General features: G+C 39.0%; 1 protein-coding gene across 3 annotated transcripts in view; it reads left to right on the top strand.

Annotated features, from left to right (window-relative positions):
* igsf21a (immunoglobin superfamily, member 21a) overlaps nucleotides 1-18,377 on the top strand; it is a 241,803-nt gene that overhangs the window by 68,484 nt on the left and 154,942 nt on the right. For all 3 annotated transcript variants that reach the window (XM_020055162.3, XM_010881651.5, XM_010881650.5), the window contains one exon: nucleotides 17,353-17,465. Coding sequence is in view for 2 of the 3 variants with exons in the window: in XM_010881651.5 (XP_010879953.1) it covers nucleotides 17,353-17,465 (113 nt within the window). In the remaining variant the exon portion in view is untranslated. The remainder of the gene's footprint in view (nucleotides 1-17,352; nucleotides 17,466-18,377) is intronic.

Genomic DNA, 18,377 nt, shown 5'->3' with positions numbered 1-18,377 from the left:
TATCGACAACAATCAGACCTGTGTTCCAATGGCACATTGTTTGCTAATCCAAGTTTATTTAAAAATGCTAATTCATTAGAAACCCCTTTTGCCATTTGTTGTTCTGAGAAATTAAGGCTATTCCATACGAGAAATTGCCAAGAAACTAAAGATGTCGTACAATGCTGTGTACTGCTCCCTTCACTGAACAGCGCAAAATGTCTCTAATCAGAATAGAAGGAGTGGAAGGCCCCGGTGCACAACTGAGCAATAGGAAAAATACATTAGTGTCTAGTTCAGAAACAGGCGCCTCACAATGTCCTCAACTAGCCTATTAAATAGTTCCTGCAAAACACCAATCTCAATATCAACACTGAAGAGGTGACTCTGGGATGCTGGCCTTCAGGGCAGAATTGCAAGGAAAAAGCCATATCTCAGACTGGCCAATAAAAAGAAAAGATTAAGATGAGCAAAAGAACATAGACACTGGACAGAAGATGATTGTAAAAGTGTTATGGAAAGACCAATCTAAGTTTGAGGTGTTCGGATCAGAAAGAAGAACATTTGTGAGATGCAGACCAAATGAAAAGATGCTTGAGGGAGTTCATGATGTCTTCAGGCAAGCATGGTGGAGGCAAAGTGGAGGTCTGGGGGTGCTTTCGTTGTAGTCTAATAAGAGGACGAAGGTTATTACTCCAATTTCCTCATACAACAGGACAATGACCCAAATCACAGTTCCAAACTATCCAAAGAACTATTTAGGGAAGAAGCAGTCAGCTGCTATTCTGTATATAATGGAGAGACCAGCACACTCACCGGATCTCAACCCTATTGAGCTGCTTTGGGAGCAGCTTGTCCATATGATATGTAAGTGCCCATCAAGCATGGGGTGAACTCTCTTCAGATTACCTGAATTAGAATGTCGAAGATCTGTAAATGAAGGATTCTTTGATGAAAGCCAAGTTTGAAGGACCCAAACATAACTTCAATTACAAATAATTTCTAACCTTGTCAATTACTATATTTATTATTCATTATGCTATGTTTCCTATTCAGACTAATTTCATGTATGTTTTCATGGAAAACAAGGACATTTCTAAGTGACACCAAAGTTTTGGCAGGGCTGTTAATAATTCATGGTTGAAACAAGTAGCATGAAAAAGCAGCATGGTAAGTGGATGTGCTACAAATGAAACTTTGTCTCTGAATTTGTGGGGTGGTGATGGCAGGGCTATTTATGTACTGAAAAATGTTACTTACCTACCTTGTGCTTGGATAAATTGTCTACAGATTCACCTTTGTTAGCTGAATACCTGGCCAGGAGTGGTACTACTTCTCTGGGTGCGTGTGTGTGTGCGCGCACTACTCATTGGAACATATTAATCTACTGTCCTGTCAGTGATAATAAATATTGTCATTCATATTTTTCTCCAAATGTTACTGTTACAGAAATGAAAGGTAAAAGGTAGCATGCTACCACAATATCTTCAGAGGTAGCCGGGAAATTAATGGCCAGAGACAATAGAGAAAGAATATCAAACACCTTTCTGACATTATTTTTATATATTATCAATTAAGCAAACATGGGATTTTTTTTTTTACATTTTACAAATGTATTCAGGCTTTTAATTTCACCTGAAGTGATAAGGGGTATGAACAAAAACACAGACAAGAAAAAAACACAGACAATTCTCATTAATGCAATTATCTAATCATCCAATCACATGGCAGTTGCTTCAATGCATTTAGGGGTGTGGTCCTGGTCAAGACAATCTCCTGAACTCCAAACTGAATGTCAGAATGGGAAAGAAAGGTGATTTAAGCAATTTTGAGCGTGGTATGGTTGTTGGTGCCAGACGGGCCGGTCTGAGTATTTCACAATCTGCTCATTTACTGGGATTTTCACGCACAACCATTTCTAGGGTTTACAAAGAATGGTGTGAAAAGAGAAAAACATCCAGTATGCGGCAGTCCTGTGGGCGAAAATGCCTTGTTGATGCTAGAGGTTAGAGGAGAATGGGCCGACTGATTCAAGCTGATAGAAGAGCAACTTTGACTGAAATAACCACTTGTTACAACCAAGGTATGCAGCAAAGCATTTGTGAAGCCACAACACGCACAACCTTGAGGCGGATGGGCTACAACATCAGAAAATACCCCACTGGGTACCACTCATCTCCACTACAAATAGGAAAAAGAGGCTACAATTTGCACGAGCTCCAAAATTGGACAGTTGAAGACTGGAAGAATGTTGCCTGGTCTGATGAGTCTCGATTTCTTTTGAGACATTCAGATGGTAGAGTCAGATTTAGGCGTAAGCAGAATGAGAACATGGATCCATCATGCCTTGTTACCACTGAGCAGGCTGGTGGTGGTGGTGTAATGGTGTGGGGGATGTTTTCTTGGCACACTTTAGGCCCCTTAGTGCCAATTGGGCATCGTTTAAATGCCACGGCCTACCTGAGCATTGTTTCTGACCATGTCCATCCCTTTATGACCACCATGCACCATGTGATGGCTACTTCCAGCAGGATAATGCACCATGTCACAAAGCTCTAATCATTTCAAATTGGTTTTTTGAACATGACAATGAGTTCACTGTACTGAAATGGCCCCCACAGTCACCAGATCTCAACCCAATAGAGCATCTTTGGGATGTGGTGGAACGGGAGCTTCGTGCCCTGGATGTGCATCCCACAAATCTCCATCAACTGCAAGATGCTATCCTATCAATATGGGCCAACATTTCTAAAGAATGCTTTCAGCACCTTGTTGAATCAATGCCACTTAAAATTAAGGCAGTTCTGAAGGCGAAAGGGGGTCAAACACAGCAATTAGTATGGTGTTCCTAATAATCCTTTAGGTGAGTGTATATACAATTGTGTCATATGAGACTTATCACAGTATCAACAGGTGGTACAGAAAAAAGACAGCTGTGGTTTATCAGACCATATACCTTTGTATGCCTATACTTTGTGGAGTGCCTAGCAACAGCCCTAAACTGTTGTATATAGCCTACTATAAACCCTGCATACTGTAAATGTCATTACGTTGTATTTTAAGCAACGTAACCACACGGGTACTCTACACACATAAAAATCTGTATGTTATATAAATAAATAAAAATGAACTAGGTTATGTGGTGTTCCAAATGAAGCTGGCAAGTTTAATTAAGATGGATACATTCACATTGCATATGCCTACATTTTGTTGTATTTTCTTGAAGACTATACACACTGTAGATGCTAGAGTGTCAGCAATAATGTTGAGGCGTCTGGACACATAAAAATCTGTATGTTATATAAATAAATAAAAATCAACTAGGTTATTTGGTGTTCCAAATGAAGCTGGCAAGTTTAATTAAGATGGATACATTCACATTGCATATGCCTACATTTTGTTGTATTTTCTTGAAGACTAAACACACTAGATGCTAGAGTGTCAGCAAGAATGTTGAGGCATCAGGACATCATTCCATGTTGTCTGAACTTCGGTTGAAGTAGTTGCAACGTAGAGCTGAATCAGGAGCAATTGTCAATATCATCTAGGCCAGTGTTTCCCAATCCTGGTCCTCGTGACCCAAAAGGGTGCAGATTATAGTTTTTGCCCTAGCACTCACAAACCTGTTTTAAATGTTGCCCTACCACTTATACACTTGAGTGACGTAATCACCAGGTCTTTAATTTGAATCAGGTGTGTGAGTGCTAGGGCAAAAACAAAAACATGCATCCCTTTGGTTCCTGAGGACCAGGATTGGGAAACACTGATCTAGGCAAAGAAAGAAATAATGAAATGAATATGCTACAAGTGAAACTATTACAACATAGGATGGCTGGCTGGATTGCTGGCTAGCTAACAAACTACTTTGACAAGGATAAATAAATCTGGCTGAGAGAGTGACACGTGTGTCACTACAGTTTTAGTAGTGAAGCCATACCCGGTTAACTAGCTAGTAGCATAGCGATAGCGCTTTTAGTCAAGTGTACAAATAGCTAGTTGGTTACAGTAGATATCAAGCCATTTCTTCTAATAACGTTTTTATTAACAGTTTACCAGTTTTCTGCATATTTGTTTTTGCTGTTTTCACCAGGACTTCAGGAAAGATCACACTTTGTAGCTCTCGAACCAAGACCTGACATACAGTAAGACTAAAGGCAAGTGCCTGATTGGCTGGAGCACAGGCCAAGATGGTGTAAAGAAAGCTAGCGAAGATATAACCCTATTAGCCTCCCTGTATTGCAAATACACATAGTTTTTGCAAATCTAATGCAGAATGTTTGCGTCAAAATTCTGTAAATAAACAAGGACCAATCCACAAACACAGCTGGCTATCCACAAATACGATACGTTCCACACACTCAAATGTCACTCACAAATACCTCTTCACCTGATTAAAATAGTTTGCATATTGTGAATTCCAATTGTGGGTCACGTTTCAAATTTACAAATCGTAAACTGTTTGTGAATTTTAAACGTGGTAGGAACAAGTAGGAACCAATCCACAAATATAATGTGATCTGCAAATATCGAATTTACTGTTCAAAAGTGAGGGATAATCGCAAATAATTTTTCATATATTCAAATCCTTGCTTTGAGGTACATGTAGAAATGAGTTTATTTATGGGTAGTGAAATATATTTGTGGATTGGGTTTTTTATTTGAAGATGATGAGACATTTGTTTGTGGATGTTACATTAATTTGTAAATTGTATTTTCTGTTTACACATTGTAATACACATTTGTAAATTGTGTTCTGCACAATAATTTAGAAGCAATTCTATCTCCATAGTATATGGTTTATATGATTTGCACATCATTGCATTCTGTTTTTATTTACATTTTATGCAGCGTCCCAATTTCTCTGGAAATGGGGTTGTAACTACACCTGTCGTTTTTGTGCATTTGAGCCATTTATGAGATGGTCTATTCCAGAGTAACTTTTCATTCTGGCTCACAATGGGAATCAAACCCACAACCCTGTAAGCATCATGCTCGAGCCAGTGATCCATTTTGAACTGGAATCACTGTGTGCCATCTGCAGCTTATTACTTTTCCCCAGGAATATCGTTCTTGAGGAACATCTGCACCTCACTATCCTGTCACTGTTGTGAGTGGTGACACTCGCTCAATGATGAGGGCGGAGCTTACATCCCCACCTGGAAGTCACCCTATTGAAGCTGAAATGTAAATGTAAAGTTAAAGTTAGGATTAGGCTATGAAGTGGGGTTAATGTTATCCACCAACACTAATCAGTAAACCTTTTTTCCTCTTAGAGCATGCAACAAGTTTGAAATACAAGCGCTACCCACACCACTGAGCCAACCAATTACATAATTTCAGCCTTTGGGGCAGATCTTCCACCAGAACAAGATTAATAATGAAAACACTAACCTGCGCTCAAGCCTGTGCCTGAGGAGCCATTATGATGTATTCACTGTTCTCAGTTGTGTGACATCTGATGGTAATATCAGTCTACTGAACAACTGATTTATGTGGTAGAAGGGTAGGTGCAGATGGTGGTTAGCAACGATATAAATGTATCTGCTCAGCTTCCCCAGAATGTAGGGCTTATATGCCACTGGAAGGATCAATATTGTGCTGTGCTGGCATTAATGTAAGCCTCCCTGTTGAATTTAAGCCCAGCTAAACCTGAGGTGTTTCTACACAGATAGACAGACCTTGTTAGAGCTTACTAGAGATATCTACCACATGACACTAAATTCTGATTTCTTCACTGACAGTTTAAATTATGAAGACGTTTATAAAGTACAGTTTATATTTAATGTTGGCCTCTAAAAAAACAACAACAAGAAATGTAATTATCTCTGTCGGGTATATGTCCAAAATCCTGCATATGCCCCACATCAACAAGTACAGCAGAATACATATGACAGTTATTGGGAATGCAGGGACATAAGGGCCCATGGTTGAACTTGTCATTTGGCAGCTACAGCTGAAAGGTGAAGTCATATCCTGTCATTGTTGTGAGTGGTGACACACAAAAGAAGTCAACCCCGGTTTGTGTACTTTTAAAACATGCTAACCTTCTTTATATTGCATTTACATTTTATGTCTCAATATGATCCTATTATGACAGCAAATAAACATTTGCACCACAGACTAATGAAAAGACCTCTTTAAAAATAATACATTGTAAGCACTTTCTCCCTTCTTCTGTCTCTCTTTTCTTCACTCCCTCCCTCTCTTTCACTCACTTACTCCTTCTCACTAAATATTGAGTCTGACCATTCAATCACTGCACCATTTCATTGGTTAGCTTAGCCCATTTCTTCAGCTGAGTGGGTCTGAATGATCTGACGCTTGATTGACTTAGTTATATCCTGCAAGGCCTATGGGTATGGAAACTGGTAAATCAATGAATATGTTTCAGAATTAAATGGAACAATCATTTAAATTAAAATAAAAGTAATTGTGTTTACTTATACTTTTATCAAATTTAACTGTGAGTTTGAGTCCATATATTGTCAATGTACTGTATTTTGTGCCACCATTTTATGTTGCAGCATTTATTCTTGCTTCTCTTAGGGGCTGTTTGAAATATTAACTTCACTGGCATGAGTGCATAGCCCATATAATTTGCTCTTTTAAAAATCCCTCATCAATCCCCACCTGCCTACTGCCTTAAGCCTTTTTCACTGTATGCATGATTATGCCAAACACTATTAAGCAACAATTCTGTTTCCTCTCTGGTCACTGGTTTTTTTACAATTAATCCCTTTAACCATCCTACTAAATGACCACAAGCTATTTTCTGCAACTTACTTAATTGTTAGTGCAATAGATTTTATGAAGTTGAATTATATTTTCATATAGGGATAATATACAAATATAGGTATGTGTTCAGAATAATTCTAGACCATGTGTTAATATTTGCATTTTAAGAGTAAAATCCATAAAGATTGCAGTCATTTGTTAAATGTTTTGCCATGTGAAGGTGACCAGAAAGGCTTGATACTGTCCACCCTTGCTGTCTTGCCAGGTGGGCTCTCATCGCCACTGGGATCCCTTCCCTCCAATGGCATTTGGGAGCAGAGTCACTGGCTTGTTGTTGTCTCTCTGTTGCGCACTTGTGCAATTGGACTGTACTCTGCTGGCAATACTCAACCCTCATTCAGGGTGGCTGCGGTTGGTGGGTGTCCCTTTGGTTGATGCTTGGCAATGTGGGTGGATTGATTTCCTGCCTGTTGGGCCCTGTCCGGGGCCTTCCCCAGATAGTGCCACAGTGTCACCGGACCCCCCTGTCTCAGCCCCAAGGTCTTACGCTGCTACAGTGGGTAGAACAAGTATTTGATACACTGCAGATTTTGCAGGTTTTCCTACTTACAAAGCATGTAGAGGTCTGTAATTTCTATCATAGGTACACTTCAACTGTGAGAGACGGAAAATCCAGAAAATCACATTGTATGATATTTTAATAATTCATTTGCATTTTATTGCTTGACATAAGTATTTGATCACCTACCAACCAGTAAGAATTCCATCTCCTGTTCTCCACTCATTACCTGTATTAACTGCACCTGTTTGAACTCGTTACCTGTATAAAAGACACCTGTCCACACACTCAATCAAACAGACTCCAACCTCTCCACAATGGCCAAGACCGGAGAGCTGTGTAAGGACATCAGGGATAAAATTGGAGACCTGCACAAGGATGGGATGGGCTACAGGACAATAGGCAAGCAGCTTGGTGAGAAGGCAATAACTGTTGGCGCAATTATTAGAAAATGGAAGAAGTTCAAGATGACGGTCAATCTCCCTTGGTCTGGGGCTCCATGCAAGATCTCACCTCGTGGGGCATCAATGATCATGAGGAAGGTGAGGGATCAGCCCAGAACTACACTGCAGGACCTGGCCAATGACCTGAAGAGAGCTGGGACCACAGTCTCAAAGAAAACCATTAGTAACACACTACGCCGTCACTGCAGCGCATGCAAGGTCCCCCTGCTCAAGCCAGCGCATGTCCAGGCCCGTCTGAAGTTTGCCAATGACCATCTGGATGGTCCAGAGGAGGAATGGGAGATGGTCATGTGGTCTGATGAGACAAAAATAGAGCTTTTTGGTCTAAACTCCACTCGCCATGTTTGGAAGAAGAAGAAGGATGACTACAACCCCAAGAACACCATCCCAACCGTGAAGCATGGGGATGTTTTTCTTCAAAGGGGAGGATGGATGGGGCGATGTATCGCGAGATCTTGGCCAACAACCTCCTTCCCTCAATAAAAGCATTGAAGATGGGTCGTGGCTGGGTCTTCCAGCATGACAACGACCCGAAACACACAGCCAGAGCAACTAAGGAGTGGCTTCGTAAGAAGCATCTCAAGGTCCTGGAGTGGCCTAGCCAGTCTCCAGACCTGAACCCAATTGAAAATCTTTGGAGGGAGCTGAAAGTCTGTATTGCCCAGCGACAGCCCCGAAACCTGAAGGATCTGGAGAAGGTCTGTATGGACGAGTGGGCCAAAATCCCTGCTGCAGTGTGTGCAAACCTGGTCAAGAACTACAGGAAACTTATGATCTCTGTAATTGCAAACAAAGGTTTCTGTACCAAATATTAAGTTCTGCTTTTCTGATGCATCAAATACTTATGTCATGCAATAAAATGCTAATTAATTACTTAAAAATCATACAATGTGATTTTCTGGATTTTTGTTTTTGATTCTGTCACTCACAGTTGAAGATTACCTATAATAAAAATTACAGACTTCTACATGCTTTGTAAGTGGGAAGACCTGCAAAATCGGCATTGTATCAAATACTTGTTCTCCCCACTGTGTATTTTTGTACTGGGGGAGTAGGGTCAGTTCTCCTTCTCCACTATAAATCCTTGTAAATATAAGTAATTGGGGTTTAAGGCTGGGTGTTTTGTCAAAGCAGTTTGTGACAATTGCTGATGTAAAAATGGCTTTATAAAATACATTTGATTGATTGATGTGTAAAACCATTAAAATATTATGACAGAATGAGACAATTAGGAATTGAATAGGATGTGGCTGATGTTACTGCACTGGAACATTTGGCACATGCTGCATTTCGCAGAGAGCACCTTTTTCGAGACAGATGGGAGATTTTTTTCAGAAAGTACAGATTACCTCAGCAGATATTGTTTTTTAAACTTATTTTTGAGTGACATCCAGATATAAAACAAGTAATTCCAATACACATCCAAGTGCTGGTGTTTCACCCAGATAACAGGCAGTTATGTATTGGATGTAATCATCAGCAAAACTAACAGGTGTATACACTTTCCATACACCATTGCATAACAGGTTAGAGTCCTAAAAAGGAATTGATGACAGCCAGATCACCATGAAAGCATCATCCCAAGACACCATCCCAAAACTATATGAACAGCCTTTTACTGCCTTCTGTATCACCTCCACTAATTTGCAGATTATTTTGATGCATAAAGGAAGCTGCAGAATATAGGCATGATAAATAAACCTTTTTGACATATGAAATAAACACGGTTGATAAAATAATCATACCTCGTTCAGCGGGCCAAGAAGGCCTGAATTTTGGTCTCTTGACAACTTGCTGTCTCCTGCAGGCAATAGTCTGCCATTTTGTCTGTGACAACTTTGCCTTTGTTTTGTTTTTTCACTTGTTTCAGTAGTGACATCCTTTCCTTTTAAGTCACTCAGAAGTCTTATCACTTGCAGGGGATAGTAGTTTATTATTTACCATTATTTTACCATGTAAGTATGCTCAGAATATATTCTTATTTACAGCAACAAACTGGAAGCATTAGGGTAAACTGTCCCCTGGGGGGCTCATTTAGGGACATAACAAGGTTTTTCATATTATTAGCTTGGGAATTAGAAGCAGCAACCATTTCCTTGGCCAAACACTCTGGACCACTAGGTTACTCCACTGCCCCAATTTGCCTCCTCGCATTTTGGTTCGTTCACTTTCTTGTAAGGCATCTTCTTCAGCTTTGGCTTTGAGTGAGTTAATTGCAAGTTGGGTACATCTATGATGTTCCTTGAGCTGGGTCTGGTAAATGCCCATTTCGCAGTTTGGCTTCTGCTTCCATCCATTGCCCCCTTTTGTAAGAGCCAAGCTGTCTCAAACAGAGATGCTTCTTTATCAAGGCCTATGCTACAACGCTAAACTCTGATGCTGTTGAGGGGGCTTTGTACTTGTAGATTTAATCTAATAACTTGCTTAGTATGTCCCACTTCATTTTAGAGCTGACGCTCAGAATAGTTTTGTTTGCTTTGTAGAGAGTATTTTCTTTCTCTAATTGGACTTCTGTTACGTAAGAGAATGTTATGGCAGAAATATTCTCCCGGAGGAGACAGAGAATATTGCTGTATCACTTGTCTTAGTGGATGATAAATTCAAGGAGTCTTCATGGCCACCTATTGTCTCCAAGGATGTTTTTAAGGAAATGGCAAGTGCAGTGAGGAGCAATGTTCCCACAAGTTCCCTACATTTTTTGGGTTACTGACCAAATATTTGGACTCCTGCGCAAACATCTTGTGCAAATAATGTGAAACATCTGGCACACAAATGGATGTACCCATTTTAAGTTACAGTTTCAGTAGCAGATAGGGTATTAGGGCTAATTAAGCATAATGTAGGCCTATGAGAAATAGCGTTCATATGAAAATAGCTTTTGATTTAAATAATGTAGCCTACAGGGTCCTTTTGTGTTGTGTTCAGTGCAGGCCTACATTCAATTAAAAATGTTTAATTTCAATTTAGAGCCTTTCATGATTAATTCATCATTCATCATTTTGTACTTGGTCTGTAACACTGTGGCCCACCACTAGAAATTAAACCACTAAAATGCATTTTAAACATTATTATAATTAAAGAAACGAGGCTCCCCTTTGCTTATTGTCTTATTTACGGCACTTAATAAAGTCTGTCTTTCAAATACATCCTTTCCTCTTTACTAACTGCATTTAACCACTTATAAAGCAAAGAAAATAATAATATACATAAAACATTTACATGAGGTTTTAAAAAAATATATTTGACTAAACATTCCATAACAGAATAAGGCATCCTTGGCAGAATAGATTGATTTTTTAAGAACATTTATTAAGAAATTAGTAATATTATTGACCAAGATATTGCTGTGTTGTCAAATAAATTGGTATCAGGTCTTAATTGAAAGGCTGATACATCTATTGCTGTCTTCAACTATAGGGATTATGCCTATAGGATTAACCATCGGCAACTATAGGATTAACCAGCATGCAATAATTTCTACGCCAAATGTGGAATTGATCAATATGAACTTTTGCTTGAGAACGCTATTGAAAATGACATTTTCTGAAATATAATATATAATTTCATTGTTTTTTCATTGTACCTTTCATCTTTCATGCAACGTGTCTTTACAATCATTTGTTAAGTTATGCTGTTATCATGCAAAAGCATTGCTGAATTATTATAACTGATTGACAAAATTGAAATTACAGTTTCATCAGCTCCATAAACCTTTGCTCAGTAGTTTGGAATCAAGAGATGTTTATTACTTTATGTGCCATTTTTTGGTCTCCAAAGCTATCTGAGGATTAGATGGCGCCCAGGTCGACATAAAAGCAGTAGTAGTATGAGAACACAACTATTGACATTCATCAAGAATAGTTTGTGAACATAACAGCCTTCCATTGAATGTGCAGGTGATATCCATAAGTACTGGTGAATGTGAAGCCGGCAGGTGAAACTCATTACTGTTTCATTCTGCAGAAACACAATGATGGCATTTGTATAGGATACATGAGTGAGCTGTTGAGGATGGGAGGCCTATTGGTAAAGAAAAGTGTGCCTTTTACATATTTTCCTAATTTGGACACACAAACCATGAATTGTTCTAAAGTAATGTGATCACTTGTCAGAGTTTCCAGTCCTAGTATTTCTAAACCATGTATCTTCACATAATTGCTTTTGATTAATGAAGCCAAATAGAACCTGGTGTCAAATGATCCAACATCCAATATACTCCACATATTTTTATTCTTCTATTGATGTACAGTACCAAGGTAATAGCACTCTGTCATCAGCATAAAACTAGCCTCTCACTGAATACTCTGTCCACTCATCAACATAGCTTTAAAACATCCAACATGCCTTTGCTGATCTCCATCTGTTTATACAGAAAAGCAAAATGTATTATTTTTGCCGGACCGCATAAGCGGGGCCGGCCAAGAAAAGCGAATGTCTCTTAGTGAGTGAGTCACTGACTGACTGACTGACCGTTATAGTAAGCCTTAACTGAAACTGTATACGGTTATATTGCGACTGTTTCTGGCTTGGAAAAGTTCATCTTCAGTCTCGCTAGCAATTGTTCAATAATTATGATTATTCCTAGGAAGTTAGTAGATACTAGTAGGCCTATTACTGGCTAATAAGCTGTTAAAACGACCAGTGGCAAAAGCCATGCAGTTCATAGACGCTATGGTGGAGGTAAACTTAATAAGAAATGTTAGTCAGTTTAACACAATCCTCAGTGGAGTCTAGCGACTGCTGAAGCGTGTAATGCCGTGGCGAACATGTGCAAGACTTGAGTTTGAATCTATTGAGAGCAACAACATGTATTCATTATTTCTGGTAGATTCCACGATTCTCTCGTCTTTTCTCTTGATTAAATAGTTAGTTATACCTTTATTGATAGTTATTGTATCAATGTCATTCACGAATGAAAGAAAAAAGTATGTTGTTTTGCCATGATATGAAATAGCTTTGGCAGACTCGCTAGCAATTGCTCAATTATTATGACTATTCTGGTAAATTAATACATACCGGCAAAGCTTATTACTGGCTAATACGATATTAAAATGGCCAGTGGCAAACACCATACATAGATGCTATTTGTGGTGGAGGTAAACTTAGTAAGAAACATTAGTCAGTTTAACTGTATCAATGTAATTCACAAATGGTCAATTAACTGTTAAAACAGCCAGTGGCAAAAGAGGATTTGTTCAGGATAGACACAAGAGGCTATGCTGACACCAGGCAAATGTACAGTTCTGTGGCATAGTGGTTAACAACACAGCCTTTCGCCTGGGTTCAAATCTCGAGAGGGCAGCACTTTCTATTGCGAGCTGGCTGAACTAGGCTTGCCTGGTTTCTTGTTAATCAAAGCCTTCCACAACCTGCTTGGGATGGGACTGAGTTGGAGTATGTCAACACCTACAAATATCTTGATATTTGGCTAGACAGCTCACTCTGATTCAATACCAACCTGCAGTCCTAAGTTAAATCCAGAAATCGTTTCTGGTTCTACAATAAGGCATTGTTCACACATGCTGTTAAGTACACATTTGTTATATATACACTGCTAAATAAAATGTAAGGAACACTACAATCACACATCGGATCTTGATGAAGGAAATATGTTAAATATCAAAATCTTTACTGTACATTGTGTAATTCGTTGTGAACAAAATTACATAATAGTCAATGGAAACCTAAATCACCAACCGATTGAGGGTTGGATTCAAACTCAGACTGAAAATCCAAGTAAACTATTAAAATCACACCTATACAGTTAGGTCTGGAAATATTTGGACACTGGCACAGTTTTCATAATTTTGCTACAGTACACCACCACAATGGATTTGAAATGAAACAACCGAGATGCAATTTAAGTGCAGACTTTCAGCTTTAATTCAAGGGGTTGAACAAAAATATGGTATGAAACATTTAGGAAATGCAACCATTTTCATACACAGTCTCCTTATTTCAGGGGTCCCAATATTTCAGGGGCTCAAATGAAATTGGAGAAATTAACACAATCATGAATAAAATGTGTATTTTTAATTTGTCGAAAATCCTTTGCAGGCAATGACTGCTTGAAGTCTGGAACGCATGGACATCACCAAACACTGGGTTTTCTCCTTTGTGATGCTTAGCCAGGCCATTAATGCAGCTGTCTTCATTTGTTGTTTGTTTATGGGTCTTTCTGCTTTAAGTATTGTCTTTAGCAAGTGAAATGCATGCTTGATCGGGTTGAGATCTGGTGATTGACTCTGGCATTGCAGAATTTTCCTGGGTTGCTTTCGCAGTATGTTTTGGTCATTGTCCATCTGTAAAGTGAAGTGCCGTCCAATCAACTTTGCTGAATTTGGCTGAATATGAGCAGACAATACATCCCTATACACTTCAGAATTCACCCGGCTGCTTCTGTCTTTGGTAACATCATCAATAAACCCTACTGACCCAGTGCCATTGGAAGCCATGGATACCCATGCCATCACACTGCCGCTACCGTGTTTTACAGATGATGTGGTATGCTTTGGATCATGAGCCGTTCCAAGCCTTCTTCATACTTTTTTCTTCCCATCATTCTGGTACAGGTTGATCTTAGTTTCATCTGTCCAAAGAATGCAGTTCCAGAACTCAGCTGGCTTATTTAGATGTTTTTTGGCAAAGTCAAATCTGGCCTTTCTATTCTTGAGGCTTATGAATAGTTTGCCCTTGTTGTGAATCCTCTGTATTTGCTCTTGTGAAGTCTTCTCTTTATGGTAGACTTGGATAATGATATGCCTACCTCCTGGAGAGTGTTCTTCACTTGGCTGGATGTTGTGAAGGGGTTTTTCTTTACCATGGAAAGGATCCTATGATCATCCACCACTGTTGTCTTCTGTGGACATCCAGGCCTTTTTGTGTTGCAGAGCTCACCAGTGTGTTCTTTTCTTTCACAGGAGGTACCAAACTGTTGATTTGACCACTCCTAATGTTCCTGCTATCTCTCTGAGGGATTCTTTTTTCTTTTTGTAGTCTAAGGATGGCCTGTTTCACTTGGATTGAGAGCTCCTTTGACCGCATGTTGTATGTTCACAGTAACAGCTTCCACATGCTAATGCCATATTTGGAATCAACTCCATACCTTTTCCCTCCTTAATTGATGATTAAATAACGTAGGAATAGCCCACACCTGGCCTTGAAACAGCTTTTGAGTCAATTGTCCAATTACTTTTGGTCCCTTGAAAAAGAGGGGGCTACATATTAAAGGGCTGTACTTCCTAAACCCTTCCTCCACTATGTGAATACCCTCAAATTAAAGCTGAGAGACTGTACTTTAAGCCCATATTCGTTATTTAACTCTAACTTGAATATATTTTGGTAAACAGTCAATATAACAAAACTTGGGTCAGTGATATTTTGTGTTGTTTGGTGTACTCTCTTGTCTTGCATTTAAATGCCTTTAGCCAGGCCATCCTTGAAAATTAGAATTGGTTCTCAAGAGACTTATTTGGTTAAATGACAGTAAAAAACAAAAACAAATTGTTAACATCTTATACATTTTTATTGCATCCGTAACATATATACGTTTTGGAAATTTGTAAGGTATTGTATTTTGTAGAAGCACATTATAATGTACCCTAATGTAGCATATCATATAAATTCAACTGTCATAGATTTACGTATGTTGAGTTACATATTCACTGCAACAAGGTTGGTTGTTGACCCAAAGCCGGCAGTAGTGGTTGACTTCTCATCTCAGCTGCGGCTATGCACAGTCGTTGACTGGTGACTGGTTTCTGATACCAGATGCTCTTGAGAATCAGAAGGATCCTTAATTTGGTATAATTTACAAAGTTAAGCTTCATGAAACAAGCTGAGCAAGTTATTTTGTCAGCAGATGTAAATATAGCTAGTCAATTATAAACAATTTGCTTTAATGTTTTTTGTTACAGCAACTTTCGAATCACTAGTCAAGTTCTGTGCAGAAACCTGGTTCCTTATCCGCTTTGAACGTCTTAACACAATGACCACTGTCAGTCACAAAGCATTGCTCCTATCACTTCACAAAAGCTGTAGTTTCATGTTCTCAGAGCAATTGACATATCCGATTGAAATGCTATCAGTGCCGAGCGCGGCACTAACTGACAAGCCACTTTACACCCGTTACACTCATCCCTCTTTGACCCCTCCCTCCAACCCAGCAACCCCAGCAGCTGGGGAGAGGCCAACTGAGTGATCTTGGTCAACAGTCATTAATGTAAGTCTCTGCTCCATCCACATGCAGGGCTCAAACAAGCAATCCTCTGACCATAATTAGCAGTCACCCTCAAAGTGTCATTACCATCATTCCACAAAAGCTGTTCCCCTTGCAGAGCAAGGGAAACAACTACGACAAGGTTTCAGAGCAAGTGACATAAATGATTGAAATACAATCAGTGCTGACTCCAATGCAAACTGACTAGCTATTTCACACCTGTTGTACGATCTTAGTAGTTGGTTTCTCAGTAATGTCATTAGCTACAGCTAATGTAACAAACTAGCCCATTCACACAAGTATTTTAAATGAGTACTGCATTATTTTCATAGGTTTTATGTTAACTATTAACATTACCTAGCTATGTTTTGGAAGCAAGCAAGATTATACAAGTACATTTTTCTCTGGCATTTATAGCCTTTTTTGTCAGGATTGTTGGAAAAGGTAGAGAGGAGAGAGTTCTTGCTGAAACATCAGTGGGTCAGATTTGAACCCATGCTGCAGCAGTACATCTACACTGGAGCAAAGACTGCCGGAGCCCTTCAGGTCAGGCAAGCAAATAGTGACAGCCTCATCATAGAGTTTGTTTAGTCGTTCTGCATTTTAATTCTGAAGTTTTAATTGTTTTACTTAACTAGCTAACTGTGCAAGCATGAGGAACATTGAATTGTGCAGGGGCACTAACATCTAACATTACGTTACAGTTTGACTGGCTTTTAGGTTGGCTAACATTTCTATCTACGTATTGGCTAACATTATACTTTGTGGAAGTAGGCATGAGGAATATCTTGAGTTCATACTACTAGCAATGTTACAGCTGATTTTTCAAGTTCCCCTGTCTAGGAACAATCTAACTGTATATGCATCATGTCTGTGAAACAATGATTGGTTCGCCCAAGTTTGTGTCATATGTCAGGACCTTGCAGTCACATCACGTTAGACTTTACTGAAATCATCATCGGTCTGTTGCTGAGAACAAATGTATTGACTTTGTTGCCCAAAAACCTTTCATACTGAAATCATAGTGAAATGTGTGGGTTCTAGTGCTGAAATCGTTTTTTAATCCAGTTATGTCACTTTTTTTATCTATTGACATTACTGAAATTAGGCATTTGAGAAGAAACACAAGATTCTTTTTTAACTTGGACTGTTTTGTAATCCATAGAAATGACAAAATCTATCTTGATGTGTACTTTATATATCTGATCAAGATTAAGAAAGTTATCCTGAAATACACTCCAAAGTATTATAACACAGGTCAAGTGAAATTTTTTAAATGATCACTACAAACATGGACCAAAGTTTGAACCAATATTGCATTTTTGATAGCAAGCTTGATTTTATATATGAATAATGTAGGTTTATATGTCATACTTAATCTTTCTTCTGCCCTGTAGGATATTTGACAGTAACCATTGAACCGCTTCCTCCTGTTGTTGTTGGAGAGACTGTGACCCTGAAGTGCAACTTTAAGACTGATGGAAGACTTCGAGAGATTGTGTGGTACAGGGTGAGTAAAGCTACAAGCTATAACAGTTGTTTTTAAATGTTTTGCCCCTTGACCCTCAACCTCCAGTGCCCCCATACACACCCAAAAACAATGGTTTATGATTAGGCCTTCAAGCGATGGATTTTCCTGCATCATCAACATAAAGTGCACTCCTACAAGATAAACTGGGTATATCATTGTCACTTCTCTAGAGTTCAGAGCATGCAGAATCAAATAGCCTGATTCCAAACAGCCAGGTCCAAAAGTGTACTGTAGCTGAGAGCTAGATATCACAGATATCGTAATAGATTCCAGAGAATGTTACTAGCCAGTGCAATTTTATAGCTCCCACTTGACAAATAGCCACAGTCTTACTGTATTTAAATATCAAAATGATCTAATAAGTTTTATGCTGCTATACTATTGTGCTGGGGGATTGGGTCAGTTCTCCTTCTCCACTATAAATCATTGTTGATATGAGGAATGCTTTTTCTGAAGTTTCCCAGTCTCCTCCCGTTTTAAACTTTAGGAGGACATGAGGTCCTGGTCCACACCTGTGGAGTACCTGGATTGGGGGGCCCGTTGCTGTCCCTTTCCTTGTCCATCTGGTCATACTTCTGACCTAGTCTAAATTTAAATAGACTCTGGATTTAGCCCACATGCATTTATTAATTATTCAAATTGGAGCCTGGGTCCTCTCTAGGTTTCTTCCTAAGATTCGGTCTTCTAAGAAAGTTTACTGAAACTCTGAAATCTAAATAATGATTCAGTAATGTCAGAGGTTGTGTGACAGTTATGGAATCAAACACAGCAACATAGCAATCCATGAATAGGACTATGGTAAACAATATTCCGCCGATTTGAATGTTTTCTTATGGCCATATAAAAACAGACACAGGCTTGAATTAAAAGCAGTAAACACTTTAATAACAG

This window comes from Esox lucius, chromosome 17 (assembly GCF_011004845.1).
Source record: "Esox lucius isolate fEsoLuc1 chromosome 17, fEsoLuc1.pri, whole genome shotgun sequence".
NCBI classification, from domain to species: domain Eukaryota; kingdom Metazoa; phylum Chordata; class Actinopteri; order Esociformes; family Esocidae; genus Esox; species Esox lucius.
Note: the sequence above shows the minus strand (reverse complement) of the source record. Positions and strands in the feature narration are given on the sequence as shown.